The sequence below is a fragment of the Cottoperca gobio genome, chromosome 10, assembly GCF_900634415.1.
Source record: "Cottoperca gobio chromosome 10, fCotGob3.1, whole genome shotgun sequence".
Lineage (NCBI taxonomy): Eukaryota > Metazoa > Chordata > Actinopteri > Perciformes > Bovichtidae > Cottoperca > Cottoperca gobio.
In genome coordinates this window covers 19,114,923-19,137,475 of record NC_041364.1, presented here as the reverse complement: position 1 = coordinate 19,137,475, position 22,553 = coordinate 19,114,923, and the positions used below count along the sequence as shown (strand labels likewise).

The 22,553-nt window shown below is 42.3% G+C and overlaps 1 protein-coding gene across 1 annotated transcript in view; it reads right to left on the bottom strand.

The window, feature by feature from the left end:
• The window catches only part of tenm1 (teneurin transmembrane protein 1), a 180,377-nt gene that overhangs the window by 21,517 nt on the left and 136,307 nt on the right, over nucleotides 1-22,553 (bottom strand). Inside the window, exons 23-25 of the mRNA XM_029440996.1 lie at nucleotides 3,377-3,531; nucleotides 1,256-1,339; nucleotides 609-803 (exon numbers count right to left, since the gene is read on the bottom strand). Coding sequence (XP_029296856.1) covers nucleotides 609-803; nucleotides 1,256-1,339; nucleotides 3,377-3,531 — 434 coding nt within the window. The remainder of the gene's footprint in view (nucleotides 1-608; nucleotides 804-1,255; nucleotides 1,340-3,376; nucleotides 3,532-22,553) is intronic.

Genomic DNA, 22,553 nt, shown 5'->3' with positions numbered 1-22,553 from the left:
CAATATCTTTGTACTGCTGCTGCCCACATGCTGTGAGGCTGTTAGAACATGCTGCTAGTTAATGGAGCTAATGAACAAAAAAGTATTATTTCCAAAAGTGAAAACAGGCTTTTGAAATAGTTTTTTGGATGCGTCAGAGTTTTGTATGTCCATGTGTGAGAGGCAGATTCTGAATTATTTTTCCTGTGACCGCAGCAAACAATCTGACTACAACAAGTGTTTGGTTAAAAGAGTGTCATAAGGCCAGATGGACGACTGGTTGCAACTGAGATGTCTCTTTGTCTTGCTAGAGATGTAAAATACATTCTTGCAGGGGCCCTCGCTCTGTGATCACTCAGAGGCTTGCAGGGGTTAGACACCTGTACAAACAGTATATAGTATAATGTATAGTGTGGTAATGTGTTAATACGTTGGATAAGTGAACCTTCTGTAAGTTGATTAAAAACACATGAAAGTAGTGGCTTTAAGGGTGTCTTATGCAAAAGCTTTCTGTAAAAACAATCAGTTGATTTCAATGACATTATTGGTAGCTGCGCTACAAAGCCGGATCAGAGTATCTCTAGCTAACAATAAGCTGAAGGTATTGGTACTATTAGTAAGCGAGTGACCTGTTGGATGCGGTTGATGCGCCTCTCGTCAGTCTCAGCGATGAACAGTGTGCCCAGGTGGGACAGGGCGATGGCCTTGGCAGCCTCCAGGGTTACGCGCACGGCTGCCCATCTCACCAGGTGGTGGTCAATACCGGGAACCTGACAGTGGATGGGGCGGCCCGCCACGATACGCACCTGAAGATTTTCTGATACCTGATATGGAGAAAAAAAATAAGTATTATGTTTAAGCTATTTAAAAGGCAGACAGAAAGTAAATACTTTTGGTTAATGCAATCATCCACTGACAATACATCTGTGATGATCCAGTGGATCAAACATCACCACACCTAAATCTACCTCATCTTACGACTTATTACATTTTCACAAGAAGCAAAAACAGAGTGACATTTTCAAAAAGAACCTCTGCAGAGTGTTGATTGCATGTTTTTTTCTTCTGTTATCAAGGTGCTATTTTCCTTTCTTTCATGTTAGCAGCCTCACAATCACTCTAAATGCACCTTAAGTGACAGTGAAATATTTTATAAATATGTTTTCCTCGGCTAAATACATTACCAAGGTCTCTCAAAAAAGCACAAGCTTGAAAAGGAAACCGGTTTAGAAATCATTAACTGGCAAACAGGCGTTTTGTGTGACCGTTTCTCTACCTGTAGAACAATGTTGTTGTCCAGGATATAAAGGGAGTTGTCCAGCGGGTTAATGGCCAGGTCTGTTGGCCACTCCAAACGCACCTGTGGAATGACACACACGTACGTAAACACAGACCAAAAGTGTAAGTATATGTCTATCAAAAATTACAACAGGAGAACAGGAGAGCAGCGGTCGGCTCCGGCCCCCTTGAGCCAGTTACAGGTGATACAAATAATAGCTCCTTAATAACACAGCATTAGACCTCCTGACCCATGCAAAGGTCAGCGGCGGGCAGGGAGCCTTCCCCGTGTTTATTCAGGACTCGGATCTGCACCGTCGCAAATGTCAGCGAATAACCATGATCGCCGCGGGCCCAAATAGCACACCCTTCCCGCTAACACTGTGGGGGTCAAAGACAGACAAACCTACACCAGCTCACTGCACAGCCGCCCACATCACTGTCGATCTCTCACACACACAAACACTCAAACTGTGAGCTGTGGAGACGAGGCGTCTGAGGGATCAGTGAGGTGATTGATGACTCCGAGGATGGATTGGTAAATAAATGGATCATGTTAAATTGCCACTGACATGTCCAATTATAGGCACTGTCAAATGAGAGTTCACTCTGAAATCCCATTTTAAGAGGTAGAGAGATTCATCAAGCAGGACTCACTCTGTCCTTAGCCGAAGAGGACACGCATCAAATCTCTCCTGCACATGATATTGAACTTTGCAGAGCTGGCAGGCCGTCTCTTTTACAAGTTACGTGGAACTACAGAGCTGGGCCTGGCCAATTAAAATCAAACTGAAACTAAAATGAAAAATTGGCTCAGATATTAAATGTTGATGTGGATGATTGCGCCTCGGGTGTTCTCCAGGAGGCATGGATCTTTTGTTACCGGTGTGAGATCTGTGTGGGCAGGCACTAAACATTGTTCAGAATACAAAAACCACACATGTAGTTAACCAGCATGGAGAGTGACGTTGTTAGCCGTTAATTAGTACGATCTGTGGATCCACGTTACTGCGGGACTCCGTACATTAGTGACAAGCTCTGAACTTACAGGAGTTTGACAGTCTGGGCATTTGCCATCACCACAACTGGATCAGTGAAAGAGAGACAGCTAACGCGTATGTCTTTTATTTTGTTCATGATTTATGTTAATAATAATAATAATAATAATAATAATAATAATAATAATAAACATTATTATTACATGTTTTATTTATATTACCTTCTGATGTAGTTAATGTTTTCTTTCTTTATTAATTGAAATAATATGGCTTAAAAAAAGCAAAAAAAAAACGAACCCGAGAGTTGGCATCAGTTGTTAGCCGCCGACACTACTGTATGTGGGCTTATTGAAAAAGACGGGTGGTGTCATGGTTCAACGTCTAGCCGTAGCTATAGAAGCAAGTTTCCATCAATACCGATGCCACTTTGAGGTCACAGCAGTTTATAAGAACAAACACAGATGGAGGATGAATGCGACTTGACATGCTGCAGGGGCCGATAACCAACAAATAGAAGGATTGTGAGGTAACACGGGCCCCTTTAAAGACATATAAGAGCACCTCTGGCAATTCACCCTGGCTGAACACGCATATTCACACACACATACACACATACACGCATACACAGGAGCTTGCCTCCCGATGTGTGGGCAGAGATCCCTCTATAGAGCCAGAAGTTCATCTATAATTCATCTTATGCTCTAATAGGCCTGATATCAGTCAGCAGTGTGATCTGAGGGCTGGCTGATCAAATCTGTGCAGTAGTGTCTTTGGTCTTTACGACACTCTCATCGCTCTCTCTCTCTCTCGCTCTCTCTCTCTCTCTCTCACACACACACCTTTAGAAAGACAGACAGAGTTTCCATGGAGGAGGCCGGTCAATTAGGATTGATGAAACAATCACTGGCTGTAAGAGAACAACAAACAAATACTTGCTGTTTGTGACCCGCCACCTTTGTGGGTTAATTACTGTAATTAGTCGACACTAAACACACGCAGGAGTCTTATTTTTCTACAGATTATCTGAACAATACGCAAAGGTTGAGGATGAAGCCTATTTCTGAGCAAACCACGTGACACTAGCTCTCTCCCGGCTGAAGTAGACAGCATTATTAGCTTACCTGGCTGATGTCCATGCGAGCATCACAGCTGAGCGGCTGCGTCGACATCAGTCCGTTTGAGCCAATCACAGTTGAGAGCAAACCCCTCTCATTAATCTTCAGAATGGTGGTGCCATCAACGAAGTAGACAACACCTCTTTTATCCACTGCGATACCTGGGCGGGTGAGAGAGAGAGAGGCAGAATGAGCTTTTGGAGACGACAGAGAGGGAGTGAGCGCGGTTGATAGAACAAAAAGGAAAAAGGAGAAAACGTGAAAGAGAGTGAGAGAGAGAGAGAAGAGAAGAGATGGAGTGAAGTAAAGTGGAGAGGTCTTTGGAGAGGCGTCCAACTCGGTTAGACATTCAGCTCAGCAAGCGGCTGTCTTATCAAAGGCACTGCACCACACAAATGTAATTATATTTCCATTCCGCAGCCCACTAAAGGGATTAGAACAATGCAACTGGAGGAAGAAGTTATTTGTCACATTAGATGTGAGCGGGGTTCCGCAGTGAACTTTTGACATTTGACGCTCGCAAATGTGCATTATAAATGTGCATCCACGAATCAAACACACATGTGAATGTCTGCATGTATGCGGAGGCTGGCCTGTATTTGCACAGCACATGCTTTGCGAGTGTGTTTTTGCTATGAACAGCACACACTTGAACTCTCCTTGCAGCGGAGCTCTGCAGTAGAGAGAGTAAGCGGAGAGGTAAGTCCACTGGTATTAAAGGTCAGGGCAGACTATGAATCATCTGTTATGGATGAGGAGCGACCTTCATCCTGTCTCATCTCCATACAGAGAATAGCCCTTTGACTCAACTTCTTCAGCAATAATATTCCACAACTCAACCCTCACCTCTCATACCGTATGCTGCCAATTCCCCTTGATTGCTTTCACTTAGCATCTGCGACAATAAGCCATATTTCAGTATTCCCACCTGCCATCTCCAATGCATTTGGCTCACTGATGTGCCATTTAAATATACATTGTGTTTATGGTTTATCATTAAGTTGAGTCAAGTTTATGTACATATCCCTTTATCTCAAGCATGTCTCAAAGGATAATGGAGACAAAGAGTTATTCTACTGTATATAACCACAATCAATCACACAACTAAATGGCAATACAATATGCAATAAAGGAAACCATAAAAACGATCACATGGAATGAAGTAGCATGGTGAAAAGATATAAAAAGTGCTACACCAACTACTATTTCCATTACTGGTTTATCTGTATATTGATTTTACCATCATTGTTTGTTACATTTTTGCTAATGTTGCAGGAGCATCATTCATTTGGATTTGTGTTTCTGGCCACCTGATGAATGCAAGTTTACTCTTCTTTTGGTCTCTACCAATTCCTGAGGGAAATATGTGTCTCTTTGGCTGCTAAATGCTCCACTGTGTCCACCAGGTAGTCGGTAACTTTGTTAGTCTGACATTTGGTGCTGGGCAGGTAGCACACAGTGCTCTTATCAGATCAGATTGTTCTCACTGAAAACAGCAGTGTGCTGCGTGTGGTTGATAAGAGCTGTGAGGCAGAACCAGAACATTAAAGCTGCGGGTTATATAACCAAAACAATAACATAAAAGCAAGATGCTAAAACACTTCATAAAGCTCAGGGAAATAGGAATAGGGTGATAATAAGTATAAGTGGGTTCACTACTTTTGGTGACCCCTTTGACATTAAAGGAAGTCATTTAAGCAACTGATTATATACAAATACAGCTTTAAAATGTCAAATAGTGGGAAATGCCCGTCAAAGTGTCCGAGAGCAGAAGGTGAGGTCTTCAAATGACTTTTATTTGTATTATTATTATTATTGCCAAAGCCGAGGAGGTTATGTTTTCGGTTTGGTTGTTGGTTTATTGGTCAGCAGGATTACGATACAACTGAAACTTGGTGGAAGGGTGTAGCATGGCCAAGGAAGAACCCACTACATGTTGGTTGAAAATAAACTAAACATTGTTATTGATTACATTTCTGTCAATCAACGAACCAATTTTGGGTCGAGATAATAAAATAATAGGATGATTATCGGCTCAATTAGCTGCCTTCCCTGCAGCCGCCCCCCAGAGAATAAAACTTCCTAAAAAAGATTCAAGAGTGATCTGACCGTGCAGAAGAGCCAGCACATCATAAAAAATTGACAATGAAGCAACCATCAGTACACAGTGCGCGTCCAACTACTCCTTTCTCATTCAGTCATCACAGCCCAATTTCCCCTTGATTTTCATTCGGGTTCTGTCTTTCTCCTTTCAAACTCTGTCATACCGGATTATGTGGGGATGTGCCTGTGCTCACTTTCTGATAGAAATCACTACTGCCCTTTTCCCCAGGCAGCACTAAGGTCTCATCCTCCTTGACATACAATAGCTTTCTTTACACAACGTGATTTCATTCAACACACACACACACACACAGACACACACACACACACACAGAGACACACACACACACACACACACACACACAGACACACACACAGAGCGACCCGCCACCACAACTAGATTCACAAATGCCCTCAAAGCGAGCAACCCTGGACCACCCCAGTAAGTCATAAATCGTGCAGGTGGAGTGGAGGTGGGCAGGGGGAGGGCCAGGGTCAGTGTGTTTCCTCCAGGGGCCAGAAGGTGAACTGCAGAGCTCTCCCTCCTGGCCCCTTCATCATCCCTCTGACACAGACAGATTACACCACCCACGCAGCCTCAAATCCCCACCCCCCCACCAACACCTTTCCTCTCCTCTTCTAGCGTTCCCTCGCTCTCTGTCCTCCCTAACTTGATCTTCTTCTGCTCCCTCTTCCCTTCACCTGTTTTTTCTTCTTGTCCTTTGCTTTGTTTCTGTTGTTTCGCTCTCCCCTATCTTGGCCTGTGTGTTATAAGTGCTAATCAAATCAGCGCCCCTTGACCCTTCAATAATGTCGGGGCTCTGTTTCACTCTGTTCAGCCGTTTCGTATTTCTTCCTTTTGTTCCTCTCCGCCTTTCCATTTCTCCTCCTGTCACCTGGCATTACGCAGGAGGGACATCTCAACCCACTGCACAGTTTCAGCCTACGTTAGGTCTGTAAATCGACACATTCTCTCAGCCCTATCCTGGGATCTTTCCTGCTTTCCTTTCACTTTTCCACCCGTTCCTCCTCCCAGCACCCTAAACCTGTCCCTGATCTTAGAGCTCATAAATCCTGCACAAGGACATGACAAGGCAGCAAGGACTATTTTTCAATGCCGATTCCTCTTCTCTCCCTCTCTGTCCCTGGATATTACTCTTTCTACTCGTCTCCTATTCCATCCTAAATTCCCTCCATTCTTTCTTTCTTGCCTTTGTTTGGTCTTTTCTGACACCCTCAGTGTGCATGCTCAGGCTGGTCTTATGTTTGCACATGCAGCTTCTAAATAGCTGCCAATCTATCATCAACAATAAATACAGGACCGGGCTGACTTATTCATCCTCACGCAAGCACAACAATGAAGAGGGATTGCTATTATTACTTGGCATTGGCGAAAGGATTTACGGCAGTTTACGTGTTGTTTAAGAGTATTTCAGCATATTTATTGAAAAGGCAGCAGATTAGTCCACATTCTCCTTGTCAGGGGCTGGATTTCCTGCTGTCGTGGGTAAAGCTGCATGCTGCGTTCAGGGAATTCACAGCCCCGCCGTACAGCCGATAGATACTCACAAGACATCAAAAGATTTACCGTGTCTCCCTAGGTGGACCTGGCACTCTGATACTCATGTTTAGGAGCTGGCAGACACGCTGGTAGGGAAATAATTGAGATAAATCTCAACTCCAGAGGCAGATGGACATTTGGCTACAATTGGGACTGGATTTTATCATCAAAGAAAAGTGAATTAGATGGAGTTGGATTGACCTTGGAAACACAGAGGATGATAAAGTGATGCTATTCACATTCCTCTCAGATTTAGGGTGAAATGCAGCTATAGAGAAAAAGAAAACAGACAGCACCAAAAAGAAGAGAGAGGGGATGACGAGACAAAGGGACATGATGTGGAATAGCTGCAATTAACCATTACAGGCCAGTCACTCTCAATCATGGAATCTCTTTGTTCTCCGTCCTTGTCAGAAGAATATCAGTTATAAGGGCCCCCTGTGGCATTTCAATACAATACAATGTGATGAATGCCTTGGTGAGGGGTCTAAGAGAGCTTCAGCATTGATTACAGCTATTTGACGAGAAGGAGCCCCCAGGGATTTTACGAGCAGAGAGCGAAGCGCAGGTTATCAAAGGTGTAAGGTGAGAAATATGATGAGGTAAAAAACACTTATTATAACAAAAGTTGATTAGGCATCTTATTCAGCAATAATAGTAGACAGCCCTGTTGGCATAGCCTACATTAACGCCAGGATGTGGTGTGTGCGCGCTGCATACTGACTGCTAACACCTGAGCCCTTAAGAGCGCAGGAAGTCAGCCTTCTGGTGTTGTTCAAAGTTTCCCTTCTACGGTTCTTTCACCCTTCAAATGTTGACAGCAAAGCTGCCAAAAGAACTGCCTCTGTGGATCAAAGCAAGAGGAATTGTAAAATTGAATCGAAAACAAACACATCAGTGCCTGTCAGCCGGCGGAACAACCACCTAAGTGCAAAATAAGCACATATTCTGCAAAGGAAAGCTATTTAAAGGATATGTTTTTGAAGGAGAAAGCATAATGTGTGCATGTATGGGAGAGCCATTTATATCTGAAAACTTTCATACAACCACACGTGCATGTAGGGGTAAGTCATGCCCACACACACACACACACACACACACACACACAGCCTGGCCCAGGCTGCCTGAGGAGTAAGTCATTCAATCTGCTCAGGCTCAGCAGGTGTTAATGATATGGACTGACATATTATTACAGCATCTAAATGATGCTAGCTGTAGCTGATTTTAGCCCATGGCGCCTCTGTACAAAGTAACTGTGTGTGACTGACAACTGAATGTAGACAGATGGACAGTTTCACCTGCACAACTGGCCCCAGTGAGGGACTCTGGCCATAAATAAAGACACACAAATTAGCTGTGGAAAGCCTGAAGGGTTCGCTAACTGCTACAGTCCGACTGTAAGTGAAGCTGAAGAAGAACACACTGTTTCAAAGAGAGTCTTTATCTTGCTGTGTGGCTTAATGTTCCCTTTCATCATTGCTCCTTGTGAACGCACAATGCTGTTTGCCTGCAAACGTGTGAATATATGCAAATGTGTGCGCATGTCAACCTGTGCAAGCTCGTGTTGCGGCGCGTGTGGGTGTGTGTGCATGCATGCGTGCGAGAGAAGTAGCTAGGCAAAAAGATAAGGCATGGCAGTTAATCACATTGTGCGCATATGCAAATATAGAGCGGATAAATCAGAGTGTCTGCAGATGAGAAATTCACACTCCCACACACACAGGCCCAAAACTTTCTTGAAGACACTGAGGTTGCCCATGTGCACTAAAGGGGGGGGAAATAAACCTGTTCACTCAATCTTAGCACTGTGAAATGGCACTGTGCACCATACTGATGTCGTGTGTGCACGTGTTTGACTGCAGGAGTGTGTGTGTCTCTCAGAGTGTATGATTTCACACCTGCATTAAAAACCTGACAGTCACGACTAGTAATTGATTATGCTGCCAGCAATCACACACTGGGATTCTGCACATAGATACTGCTTCAAACACAGCTCTGTGATCTGTGACATGCATATCTTTGAACTGCAGTGCTGTAGCACAAGAGCTGCTCTTATTTTCCCCAATCAAACACTTATCATCAATCAATACAAGATAGCACCATAAACAAGGACGGGCGTGTATTTCTGGAAGATCTTTGGTAAGCACTAATAATTCATGCTTCTTGTAATTAATTATTCATTAAAGCCCCACAGAACAGACAGTGGCTTAGTAATTAAGTCTGAATCAGACACTGTGGCTCATCTAATTATCAACCACTATAAGTTTGTTAACATATTAACCCGAATTAATTAATTATTGATAGCTGTCTTTTTCTTTTTTTTTAACTGTTAGTTCCCGGCTACACATGTATGCTGAGACAAGACATCGTAGCGATGCGGAAAACTGGAAGGAGATTTTGCAATAGTTGCATGCTAATTTTTGTGCCGATAAACTTTTTTTTTGTTTTTTTAAATATGCGACTTGGCAGTAATTGCCTTGTTTGATAGCAAAAGAGAGATCCAAAGCAATCACAGAGGCAGCAGACAAACTCAATTATAAAAGCAATTGAAATGCTTTGGACTAGAAAGCTCCATGAAAGGCGGAGAGGTTTGGATCAGAGCGGAGCGTCTGCAGATTATGTCGCACTGTTTAGAACATCAAACAAACACAAGGAGGCCTATCAATAGAGGCTCTTTTCACCAAACACACCATCACACACAACAAGCCAGTGAGGCCCTGAAATGGTAGAAAGAGGAAATGGTATCAGATGGGAGGAAACAAATGTTTTTACCACAAGTAGAAAAGACGTACTAATCTCCTATAGATGACAAATCTCTAAGCGCAACTTGCAACCAAACAACATTTCGCGAAAGACGTACAAAGACATCACAGTGACTCAGCCAGAGGCAACTTCAGTACAGTCTTTATCGCGGAGAGTTTACCACTTCAGATTTTCTCTTCCACATTTTCCAAAAGGATTGCGTGCGTGCTTCGTTGAAAAGAGGTCTGGCCACTGGTCTCTTGGAGCGCTGCAGGTGATAATGGTACCCATGTGCAATCATTTACTGGCTCTGTTTTCCCATCCCCCCCCCCCCATCCCCACTCTCACACAGGCATGTCCAATTGGCCTGCCAAGCTGAACTGTGCCTGCCATTATCACTCTATGTATTCATCTTTCTGTCAGTGTGTTTTAAGAATCGAGGTAGAAACAACCTGCATGGGCACAAGTTCACTATCTTTCCCCTCATCAGAGGCCCCTCACCCCCCCGAACCGAGACAAACGCTTCCATCTGAATGTCTGCGTGTGTGTTGGGCATTCACCTCGAGTAAATGCAATTTATTCCTCCACAGTGGCAAAGCTACACTCCTCCTGACAGCTTGCCAGGTTCCCTGTGGAGGTTGACAGGCCAGCTGCCAGCAGTGGCCATCTCGACCAGTTAAAGTGACACGGGTGTCACATTTCCCATGATGGCACCAATGTTGCCAACCTGACATACCTTTAACAAGGTACCCATAACTAACTCTGTGTCCCTTCACAGGGAGAAGCAGATTAGGTCCAGGGACCAACTGACTGTCAATCAAAAGCAAGCATGCACACCGACGTTGCACCTTTGATGCACAGGCTCAGCCTTTGGCCTTGAGCCCGCTTCTCTTATTGACTCAGGGCTTCATTACACACACAGTGAGCTTCAGTAATCTCTCTGAAGCTACCCTACACACTCTGACTACAAACAAGGTATCTGTCAGTCTGCATAGTGTTCTACATAATACATTACTTGAATAACAGGCGTTTTACAGTTAGAGCCTCGTTTTAAGTCAGCATAAATTTGCCTCTACTAAACCCATTGACTATATTTTCTTTGGTCCTGAGCAAATCTTGGCAGCGGGCTGACTGTTTACTCCCAGAATATCTAAGAGTCCTCCTCTGACCAAATGTGATTAGGATGTAGTAAAGATACTTTCTGAGATGGATCCCTGTTTGTCAAAGTAGCCTGAGACACGTCTTATCCATTTATCTGGACAATGAAGTTCCAGCCATATGACATTGCATGACATTGGGCTGAATGCAATGATCTAGCACCGCTATCAGGCCGTCAACTCGTGTTTTAATCACCAAATTGTGTTCAAGATGACTGAACATAGTGTGGTCAATGTCAAATCAAATGCATAGGTTGACATTGAGCGGACTATGTTCAGTCATCTTCAGCCAAAAACCCAGGAAAGAACAGTTTGGTGATATATTAAAACATATATATATATATAAAAAGAAATATATATATATATATATATATATATATATATATATATATATATATATATATATATATACACAAATATACTGTATATATACACAGGTTTATATATATACACACACACAAATATATATATATATATATATATGGGATATATTAGTAAAAATATTGAGGGGCCTTTATTTCACCTTATTAACAGATGTTTGGTGCTCAAACAATCCGGGCACCTTTTTTAGTTACTTTAAGCGGCGAAGATGCAGCATTTCCGAGTACTTTCAAAGTTATTTGTGAAGTTATCGGTGCCACTATCAGGACATCCTATTTTGTGTATTGAAACCTTTCATCCGATGTGTCTGCACTGTAGGTCAAGAGCCCAGTGAATGTAATTTGATCATTTTCAGCCATTAGTTTGTAAACAGTTTTGTTGTGTCCTCATTCTGTTAAGCAGCCGTCTTATCATATTCCAGACTTCACCCAAAAAACAACATTTGTACCAATTCTGCAAATAATGACTACATAGAAGTAGTGTAACCTTGTAATAGTGCTGAAAAAAACCTTTACAGAGCTTTCACATGAAAAGTCTCATTTAGTTTCAATTTCCTTTTCAGTGGAGAGGGTAGCTGCGCTCCGCTGGCCAGCTGTTTCTATACCAAGTTTTGCACCCAAAGTTCAACAAAATTTCACTTTTATCACAAAGTTATGGAAGTTACGATGACAATCATTTTACCGTATGAATTCAGATATGTACAAAATTTTGTCCATTCTTTCAAAGTGTAGCGTAGCGTCGCAGCTAGCTGGTTAGTAGGGTCAAGGGCTGTTTTGTGCCATCTAATAGTTCTTAAAACTGGTGTACGATTATGTTGTTATCTTATGTTCTTAACAAAGTAAAAGAGTTATGTCTCCATATTTAAAAAAGTGGCAGGATTTTGTTCAAGTGGCTTTTTCTGAGAGCGAGAGAGAAAGCCGGTTTACAAAAAAGAAACCCACTCAAAGAAAAGAAATAAAACGATGCAGCGTTTTCGCATTTTTCCGGCTAGCGTCATCAATTACGCCAACTAATTGCAGCAGCCCTAAACATAACATCCCAAAACCTACATGTAGTATATACGGTATGTAGAGCACATGACATTTCCATCAATCTCAATAGATATCACACGTGTGAGACCATGCATGAACAGCACATGTTTAAATGAAAACATGTGCTCTGAAGTGAGCGTTCAGTATGCATTATTTATCAAAATTGACTTCCTCATGTGTGACAATGCAATACAGATGAATAGGCTTATCAGTTTCTTATAGTAGTGAGCAAGGTTCTTGCAATTGTGTCAAGAAAACTTACATCACATACTGCAGATTGTTCGGCTGTGACAAAGTCAGCAGTAAAAATGCAAACAGGACATCGGCCATATCTCTGCAATTCCTTCTACAATCATGTAAAACTTGCTCACTGCCTGGACCTCGTTGTACCTGTGTGCTGTGTTTGATTCTCTTTTACTTGGCCCTGTGGATTTGCCGCTGGCAGCTATATTCTCGGCATTAGTTTTGGAAGAAAGATTTATCTCTGGCAGAACTTCCTATTGTGGCTGCTGTCAGGTAAATTAATCCTGATCTTCATTAATCCACACTGGAAAGACTATCACATGTATTTGTCCTACCTCAATCAATATGTATTACGACACTACGAATATGTTTCTGCACTATTATGTATTTCTGCACTATTATGTATTTTCTGCACAACTATGTATTACAAACATAATAGGGGCACTTCCCCTTTAAGAGTAACAGGTCAACAAACCATCACTTCCTGACTGCTGACGGAGGAGCGTGTAGGCGCCAAACTGGGACCAATGAGGAGAAGGTCAACGCCTACTCCTTCTAGGTAGCCGCATGTCTTACGACTCTCGGGACACACCTGGAGCGGAGCCGTGAGACCGCAACGATGGGGCTCTTGGAGCCATGCGGTCTATGGAAACGGCGACGCGAAATGTGTCCTCAGCTGAGAATATTTTCTTTGTTTGACTTATTGCGTTAAATAAATATATAGATTACATCAGGAGATTGCTGTTTTGATTCGACATTCAAGCTCCGAGTTCTTCAGCTTTTTCCTACCCTTTAATTGGCGTCCCTGGGTGGGCATCCCGAAAGGAGAAGTGAAGAACGATCGCCGAGCATCGTTGACTGGTATTCATTGCACGTGCAAAAGATCAGGTGAGGGTGAACACCGGTTAAGACAAATATTCACTGCAGGTAGACTAGGAAAACTTATTAATGAATGCCAGCAACAATGTTCGACGGTCATAGCTAATACAACTGCTGTTAAACGATAAAAAGCAATCCTGAATGTTGAAATACAAGCGATAAGAGCAAGCATCGAAGATATTAATGATGTTAACGATATGTATGAAAAGCCTACGGAGGGTTCCAGCGTAGTCTGGTTAGGGCCACGTGCTCATATTACTCAAACAAATCCCAGAGTGGGTGTCCGTTCTGGTACCGGATAAAGCTTATGGTAAGCTTGCATTGATATAGTTTAATACGAAAACACCTAAGGAAGGTAGCTAAGAAAGCTTAGTTAGTTTAATGTTAAAGAAGTCCTTTGGCAGGCAGATAGGTATAGTTTAATTCAAAGACTTAAGGGAAGCGTGGCTTAGAAGCTAGTGTTGTTTACCAAAGAAGAATAGTGATTATAATCCTGAATTACGTGAGAACCGATGACGATCGCCTCATAGTCTCAGATGTTGTATATCATCTTCTTTGCGGCAAGCATAGTGTAAAACATGTAAAGATTTGTGTATTGTTGTATTGTTGTGAGTAAAGTGTGACTAAAGCAGGCCTAAGGCGAGGCTAAGCTAGCGCTGATATTTAGCTAATGCATTGGAGTTTGTAGAACGGGTGAAAACTGTTCTAACTGACTGGTAGACGGTTGTGAAATCAAAGAGAACCGTGGAGTGTATGTGAAGTAGTTTTAAGTTGGAAAACTGTGAAAGAAGGAGACGTTTTTGTGAAAGGCCTCAGAGATTAGGACCAGCTAACGGTGGCCACGTGATGCTGGGTCGCTAATTCCGCCTATGATGTGATGTTACGAGGCATGTGAGAGTAAATTGTGATAAACCAAACCTTGAGTCTTATGCTGGAGCAGTTTTGGGTGGAAATAAAATGCATAAGTGATGTAGTGACCGAGTGATTAAAACCAAAAATGCGAGTTTTCTCCAAACTGGAAGGAGAGAAAATTTAGAACAAAGAAACCTCCATTTTCTCTTCATCCGGTGGGAATTTAAAAAACCCACATCCGGTTGATAGCTAAATGCCTCTGGTGGACAAAATTGAGACTACAACTAAAAGTTTATAGAAACTTTACAAAATTTAAACACCTCCACCTATAGGACGGCAATTAAAGCGCACCTAAATTTAAAACCGTGCACCAGCAGACAAATTGGTAAATTACAATTAAAATCCAATTGAATTGAGGAAAGCTAAAGAGAACAAAAAGGTGAAACCAGAACCCCAGACTGTAGACCGGACGTGAGAAAAAGGACTGACGTGAGAAAAAGGACTGACAAGAGAACATGACTCCCCAGCAACGGGGATCCACACTTCCGGAACCAGGTTGTATATCTGCATTCACACACACTATCATAGTCAATTAAAGGAGGCTGAATTGTAAAGTGTAGAAAACTGTCTCTTATATGTTTTTGAGAAAACATGTTTAATAAGTGTGTGGATGACAGATATGTAGACTTTTTGTGTAATTCTGGAGCAGACAGAAATGATTAGAACAGAACAGAGCCGCAAAATACCAGCTAATGATAGATTACGTTCAGAATAATAAATAATAATAAAAGACTTTAGTCAAGAAGTGTCAGCATAACTCATTTAACACACACGGTCACGGCTTCTTTGTATCCCTCTGTAAAAGGCCGGCGTGATTCCCTCTTGGATGGCTGTCCGTTCCCACCTCTCCCAAAAATATTCAAACCTCATGACATTTTGTGAAAGACTATAATCGTCGACAGACGAATAGTAGGGAGATAGAATCTTCTGAGAGTTTAGTCTAAACAGTGTAGGGAGCCAGAAGCTCCTGAGGGTCCGATCGTAAATGTCATGAGGAAGAAATATGGTGAAGAGAGTTTGTAAGATAATAGGGAACGAAACAGCTGACAAATTATTTAAGAAAATAAAGTTTTGGTAAACTCATCTGTTTTAGAAATACCAGACTATAAGAAGCCTTTTATTTAAACAGCAGACTTCATGACATTAGTATTAACACAGAACCATGGAGATAAGAGTAGACCAGTGGTTCACTACTCTTCACAACTAGACCCAGTAGATAAGGCAATGCCTGACCGCACATGAGCAGTAACTGCAGCTTCAATGGCAGGTCAGGCCTCTGCATCAAGTGTTATTCAGGCCATTGACTTTAACAGTGACACATGCAGTGTCAGTTTCGTTTTCACAACCGCATCTGACTATAGAATAATGTACAACTTTGATCCATCTACATTATTTCCAACAGCTGAGGACGGAGAATCACATGACTGAACGACAGAGACGGACAAGGAACTTCACCAAGACCAGACTTGACTGACGTTCCCTAAGAGGAACCAGAGATAGAAATGTTTGATAACAGATCATGTAAAGTAACCTAGAGGATCCGAATGTGACAAGATCTCTGTAGTGTCACAGACCGACGTATTAAAAGCAGAAGCTCTACCCAATCATCTGTCAGCAGAGCAGCAGAACTGATAGCATTGACAGAGACATGCAGATAAAAGAAAGACAAAGTTGTAAATATCTACACAGACGGTAACTATGCATGTTCAACATGTGTTTGCTCAACAAGTACAGCATACAGGTATGGTAACATTGACTAACAAACATATTACTCACTCTAATAGAAGACTTATTGAAGGCAGTACAGCTACCAAAGTATATTGCTTTATATAAAGGCACAACACATATGATAAGAACTGATCCAGTTTCAGTAGACAACAATATGTAAATGAGAAGACAAACACGCCAGAACACAAGACAGAGATATTGAAAGAGATGCAGCTATAAAGTAAGAACAAGCCGTTTGGACTAAGAATAATTACATACGAGACAGAGACGACTGACGAAAGAACACTTGGCCAGAGAAGAACTCAGTACGACCAAGAGCATGTATAAATGTGTGTATTGAGACACGGTATTTGACCATGTCTCAAAAGGGGGAGTATTATATTAATAGAGTATATTCATAGCATTTGATTCAAAGGCCGAATGCCGACTCCAATAAAATCCATGCAGATGTGCTGAAACTGATATTCTGAACTAAATAAATATGAAGGAAATAAATATAGTTTAACGATTATAGACGTGTATAAAATGAGCTGAAGTATTTCCAACACATACAGTAGACGCTATGACAGTAGCTAAAGTGTTTACCGCTAAATTAACTGTAAAATAAGGTAATGTGTGTAAAGGATGATAATAATAATGATAATAAGCTTTATGTAAGAATTGCAGGTCAAAGTACTTGCACTGCAAAAACATAAAACATTAGACAGAATAAGAGCAAATATATCCTGGTGACACATAAATATATCACCACTCCTGTGAGAGACACTGACTCCATAAAGCAGAAACTGGACCTCTTCGTGGTGAAGTCTGACTACACAGGGAGGTGGTACCCATAGGGGCGCTTGTCTCACCATCAGTGAAGATTCAACAACCCGAAGTTTTAGAAGGGGACTGTGAAATGGGGGTCAGTCATCACAGGAGGGTGAGTAATAGCCCTGTACACCTGAGACTGCACAACCACGTTAAATTTGATTTCTGTGACGTAATAACCTGTCCCTCTCCCTTAACAAGATGCAGAACAGATCAGGTGGGCAGAGGAGCACATCCGCGCCACGGAGAGGAGTGACATGTAAGAAAATAAATGATTGTGATCCATTATTCCTCACCATCGTTTCATCGCATCCCAGAGATTAGAGACGGTTTGTTTTAGGCAGCAGAGGTTTTAGGAGCAGGTCCACAAGGACACTTTAGGATAAAGGTAGAAAACAAGAAGACTGCAATCTCCAAGCAGTCAGTAGGAAAGGATATAAAGTTACTACAGTAAGAAATAGAATAGCAGGGAGACAGGATATGTGGAGAAGAATATGTGGCTTGACTGTAAACTGTATACCACTAGCTCAGTAAATATATAGTGTGTGTGTGTGTACCAGTCAGGCCCCTCCTTGCTTTAAGCCCAGTCCCAGTAATACTCGGACCAATAACAGAGTAAACCTGTCTGTTAACAATGATGCACAGTGTAACAGAACCACTCAGCCCAATTTGCAAAAATCTCATTAAGAGATTTCCAACTCACAGAACCAATAGCACAAGACTGAAATATGTGCATTGATGACACTGGTCGAGTGTTTCTATGTTTGGCCCACAACAGGTCAAACTCTTGTGAGCTTGAACTCGGCTGAAGAGAAACACAGCACCTGGGGAGAGCTTCAGCTCCACAGCACACAAGAGATGCAGTAGGAGTCCCCCGGGGAGTGCCAGAGATCAAATTGGAGCAGGTTTTGACTCATTGTTTTTATGATGGGCAACTACTAATAAGAATGTGGACTAATTACATTCATTGCATCTAACAGAGGTTTATTAATTATTACAAGGGATGCCGTTAAGGGACAAGGTGAACAACAAGCAGCTTCCAGCTTATTGACATGATAGAATGTCTTTAGACGTGTTCCTAGCAGAGAAAGGAGGTGTGTGTGTGCCATGTTGGATCATCCTGTTGCACAATTATATCAAATAATACTGTTTCAGAGAGATCAGTTACTAGAGCCTTACAAAGATTGACAACATTATATAAAGAATTAGCAGAGAATTCAGGGGTAGAGAATTAGTCTGGTGATGCTATGGAAAGACGGTCCGGGAGATGGAGAGTTCTCATGTCACTGGTATCTTCAGCATTAATAGCTATATCAATATTAATTTGTACATTATCTCCACCGATTTATATTTTGTAAATATTTATGCATTTTTTATATTCATGTACCAGCTAACCCAGAGCAAATTCTTTGTAGGTGAAAACCTACATGACAAGAAAGATTATTCTGATTCTAAATACTTACTGTATGTGGATGTTGTTATATACCATAAATTAGAAGCCGCATGACGAGATTAATTGATTCCACAATCACAAAACAAATGTACACGAGTATCAGCCCCTCTCCATAGATTTATGCAATTTGATAGAACTAGCCTGATTACAGAACGAAATTGCATTAGACATGGTGCTAGCTGAAAAAGGGGGTGTCTGCAAATTGTTTGGCTCTGTGTTGTACTTTCATCCCAAATAACACAGCCCCTGATGGATCCTTTACCAGAGCTTTGAAAGGACTTGACCGACTCAGCAAAGAGCCAGCATCAAACAGTGGGGTACTCATAGACTATGATATAGAGCAGGAACACGACAGCCAGGAAGATGATTTCGTGTGAATAACTCTACAAAGTGTTCTTTGCTGCCATACCGAAGCCACTGACTTTATTGTAGTTACAGTCTCTCAGTCGTATACAGATATTACAATCTTATACAGACATTAAAAGTTTACTAATATTTACTGTCTTTTACTGGAAGTGTTTTTTATTATACTGAAGCTAATTGTCTTTATGCTGGAATAACAAATGAAGTTCTTTGGTTTTATACAGAAGGTATTTTTATGACTGGAATAAAAACAAGTGCACTATGAATGTATTCTTGTATACCATATGATGAATTTGTACACCACTCGGTGCCTTATATTTACTGGAGATTATACACACCATAAATGGTGTGTAAAGGGGGAATTGTCAGGTAAATTAATCCTGATCTTCATTAATCCACACTGGAAAGACTATCACATGTATTTGTCCTACCTCAATCAATATGTATTACGACACTACGAATATGTTTCTGCACTATTATGTATTTTCTGCACAACTATGTATTTTCTGCACAATTATGTATTTTCTGCACAACTATGTATTACAAACATAATAGGGGCACTTCCCCTTTAAGAGTAACAGGTCAACAAACCATCACTTCCTGACTGCTGACGGAGGAGCGTGTAGGCGCCAAACTGGGACCAATGAGGAGAAGGTCAACGCCTACTCCTTCTAGGTAGCCGCATGTCTTACGACTCTCGGGACACACCTGGAGCGGAGCCGTGAGACCGCAACGATGGGGCTCTTGGAGCCATGCGGTCTATGGAAACGGCGACGCGAAATGTGTCCTCAGCTGAGAATATTTTCTTTGTTTGACTTATTGCGTTAAATAAATATATAGATTACATCAGGAGATTGCTGTTTTGATTCGACATTCAAGCTCCGAGTTCTTCAGCTTTTTCCTACCCTTTACTGCTCAGTGATGCATGTCTGTCGCACAAAACCATAGCCGATCTTCTAATTATCATGGATGCTGCAGTGAAAAAACAAGCTGTGGTAGAAATAACATGACCCAATGGCGTCTCTCTAATTTGCATTATCATAGAGTATGCTGCTGTTTGCCTTGCTGTGTGATTAATTCATGTGTGTATCATTAATGCAGGAATGTCCAGGGGCAAAGACAAAAGCTCGGTCAATGTGAAATGAAACACAGGAGCAGGCTGTTAAAAATTGCGCACACATATGCACGGACTCACAAACAAACCGAATCATAGAGCTAAAAAACAATAGTGTGACTTATCTGATGCCCTTGTTTTGCGAAGTAGTGCTCTGTTTAAACCAACAGAAACAATGATAGTTGACCCTCTGAGAGGGAAGGCAGCCACAGGGCCAGTTTAATATGCAGATGAGGTGTGGGACTGCTGCACGCTGCAGGATTTAGATGCAAAACACTGAGCTCTCTCTCTCTATCCATTTCATTCACTCTCTTGTTTTCCCTTTCTCTCATTCTCTATTTTTCTCTATAAATTTCACATTAGTTTGATTCTGTTGCGCTCCTTTGCTCCGTTCACTCTTTTTCCGAGCTCCCTCTTTTTCTCTATCAATTTAATCCGCTCTCCCTCTCTCTTTCTCAATTTTGTGAGATGCTCACAATCTTTCTGCACTAAATGCTATGGGAGCCAGAGGTAGAATAACAATGGCATATTCATTCCAAAGTTATAACACAGAGCAGCTGGCAACGAGGCTACACAGCCCTAGGAGATCTTCCAACTTCACTGCTGCAGCCAGCAAATACATTTTGGGAAGTGGCAGATTCCAGAAAAGTGAAATGCAAGCTTTAGAGATTAGAGCAATTGCAGGACACTACCACTCATACAACTCCACAGAAGCAGGGGACTGGTGTTGCTGAGTTAATGGTTCGAGTATGGGCTTGCTGACAGCATCGAATGCTTGATTCACACTGATGAAACAAAACTGGGAATCGCTCCCTGCACACTGCCATGTTTTTAGCCATTTCTGAAAATGAGGCCGGCGCTCAATGTGTGAAGATATTCGTTCGCCTAAGCTGCTTAAATGTCAACCACCAGCCAAGACAGACACAGTACAGCATGAGGCCTGGCTGCTGTGGTCTGAGGTTGGTGGCCAAGCAAGCAATGTGCCATGTGAAGCGTATTTATTTACCCCTGGCTGTGGCTCTTTTTTCTAAACTCCCTAGCTGTTCAACATGCTAATAACCGCAACACGGTTTAAACCCTGCTGCTTCATTCGGCGACCCAGCCCTGCTATCTCGGCTCCGATGGCGTACCTCGCAGCTGTGGGGCAGAGTGAGATGGGGACAAATGTGTTGTGTCGGTCTGTGTGGGGAATAGAGAGACAGAGAGAAAGAGACAGAAAGAAAGCAGAGGAGAGAAAAGAAGAGGGGGGACGGAGAGAGAGTGAGAGAAAGAGCAAGAGAGAGAGAGAGAGAGAGAGAGGGGCCGACGGGCGCAAGAGGGAGGAATGTGGTGGCAGCATGTCAGCTTCTGATAAGGGCATTAGTCTGCCCCCTGTGGGTCGGAGTGAGAGACTGACACAAGCACTCGCACTACCATGTGTGTACACACACACACACACACAGACACACACACACACAGACACACAGACAGACAGACAGACACACACACACACTTCTCTGTGGATATCAGCTTTGCTGTCTGGGACTAGTCAACACAGAACAGATAAGACCTGCACATGGCAAACAACAACAAGTAAACTCTCAATCAGTGGAGTCACTTTCTGAACTCCTCTGTCAAAACATACACATGAAACACAGACGGTTATTTTTACATACACACAACTACTATTTACGAAAAGTACCCCTCCATGTTGTGAACAGAAGGAGTCCATAAAAGTGAGCCAAGGCTGTTGGTTCCTGTGGGACCGACGCCTCTTTCATGTCAGACATGGGATCCATCCTAAATGGAGCAAGGCCTTTTATTTACCAAGCTAATTGACTGCAGTAGCGCATGTGGAGCCAACTCTAAACAATGCCCTAGATCTTGTATTCATAAGTGACTGTTTGAAGGACACAAGATAATCCCTGCAGTTTACGCTATGGAGAGACTATGACGGCAGTGGGTTTAACGGTGCTGCAACATTGTTGGCTAAATTAAAACTATGGATTACTATTTAACAACTGTTTGGCATGTTGTACCAATATTATGTGTCGCACCAGGCTTACTGCTGAAAGGAAAAGAGATGGAGGATGGAGGGAGCAGAGGAAAAGAAGAAGGAAGGCTTTAATTTGGAGCGAGGGGCTCACCAGAGGACAGGAGACAAGATCAATGCCGGAAGAATCACAGAGCCTCGGCTTCAAATAAAATACAAGTAACGGACAGATTTTTCTCTGTGAAGTCTACCACTCATTATCATTGGTAAGAGGGTGAGGGGAGGAGGATGAGTGTGGGCTGTGGCAGATGGATGACAGGGAACCAAGGGGGCTCCAGGCGGAAATCTCCAGGGCCATTATAAGAGCTGGTTAGTCGGAGCACAATGGCCACGGAAGATTCTGTGAAGTGCAGCGAGTCAAAAAGTATAAAATACCTGACCGTGCGTGAACAGGAGGAGTCTTGGGACAGAATATTCTATTACTGTACAAAGACAGAGATACAGCATGTTCTGAGGTAGAAGGGTCTTCATACTGAGAATAACAGTCTTCAGATCATCTGTCAGATTGAAGCAGGAATCAGCTCCAATCTCGGGTTTCTCTTATCTCCCTCTTTTGCTTTTCATCATCTTTTCCCTCTCATATATTGGTATGAACTCAGGAAGTTAGCTGTAATAAAAAGTTCTGCTATGAAGCGTTAGAGCTGATTTGTGTTCAAACCAGTGGCATTTATAGA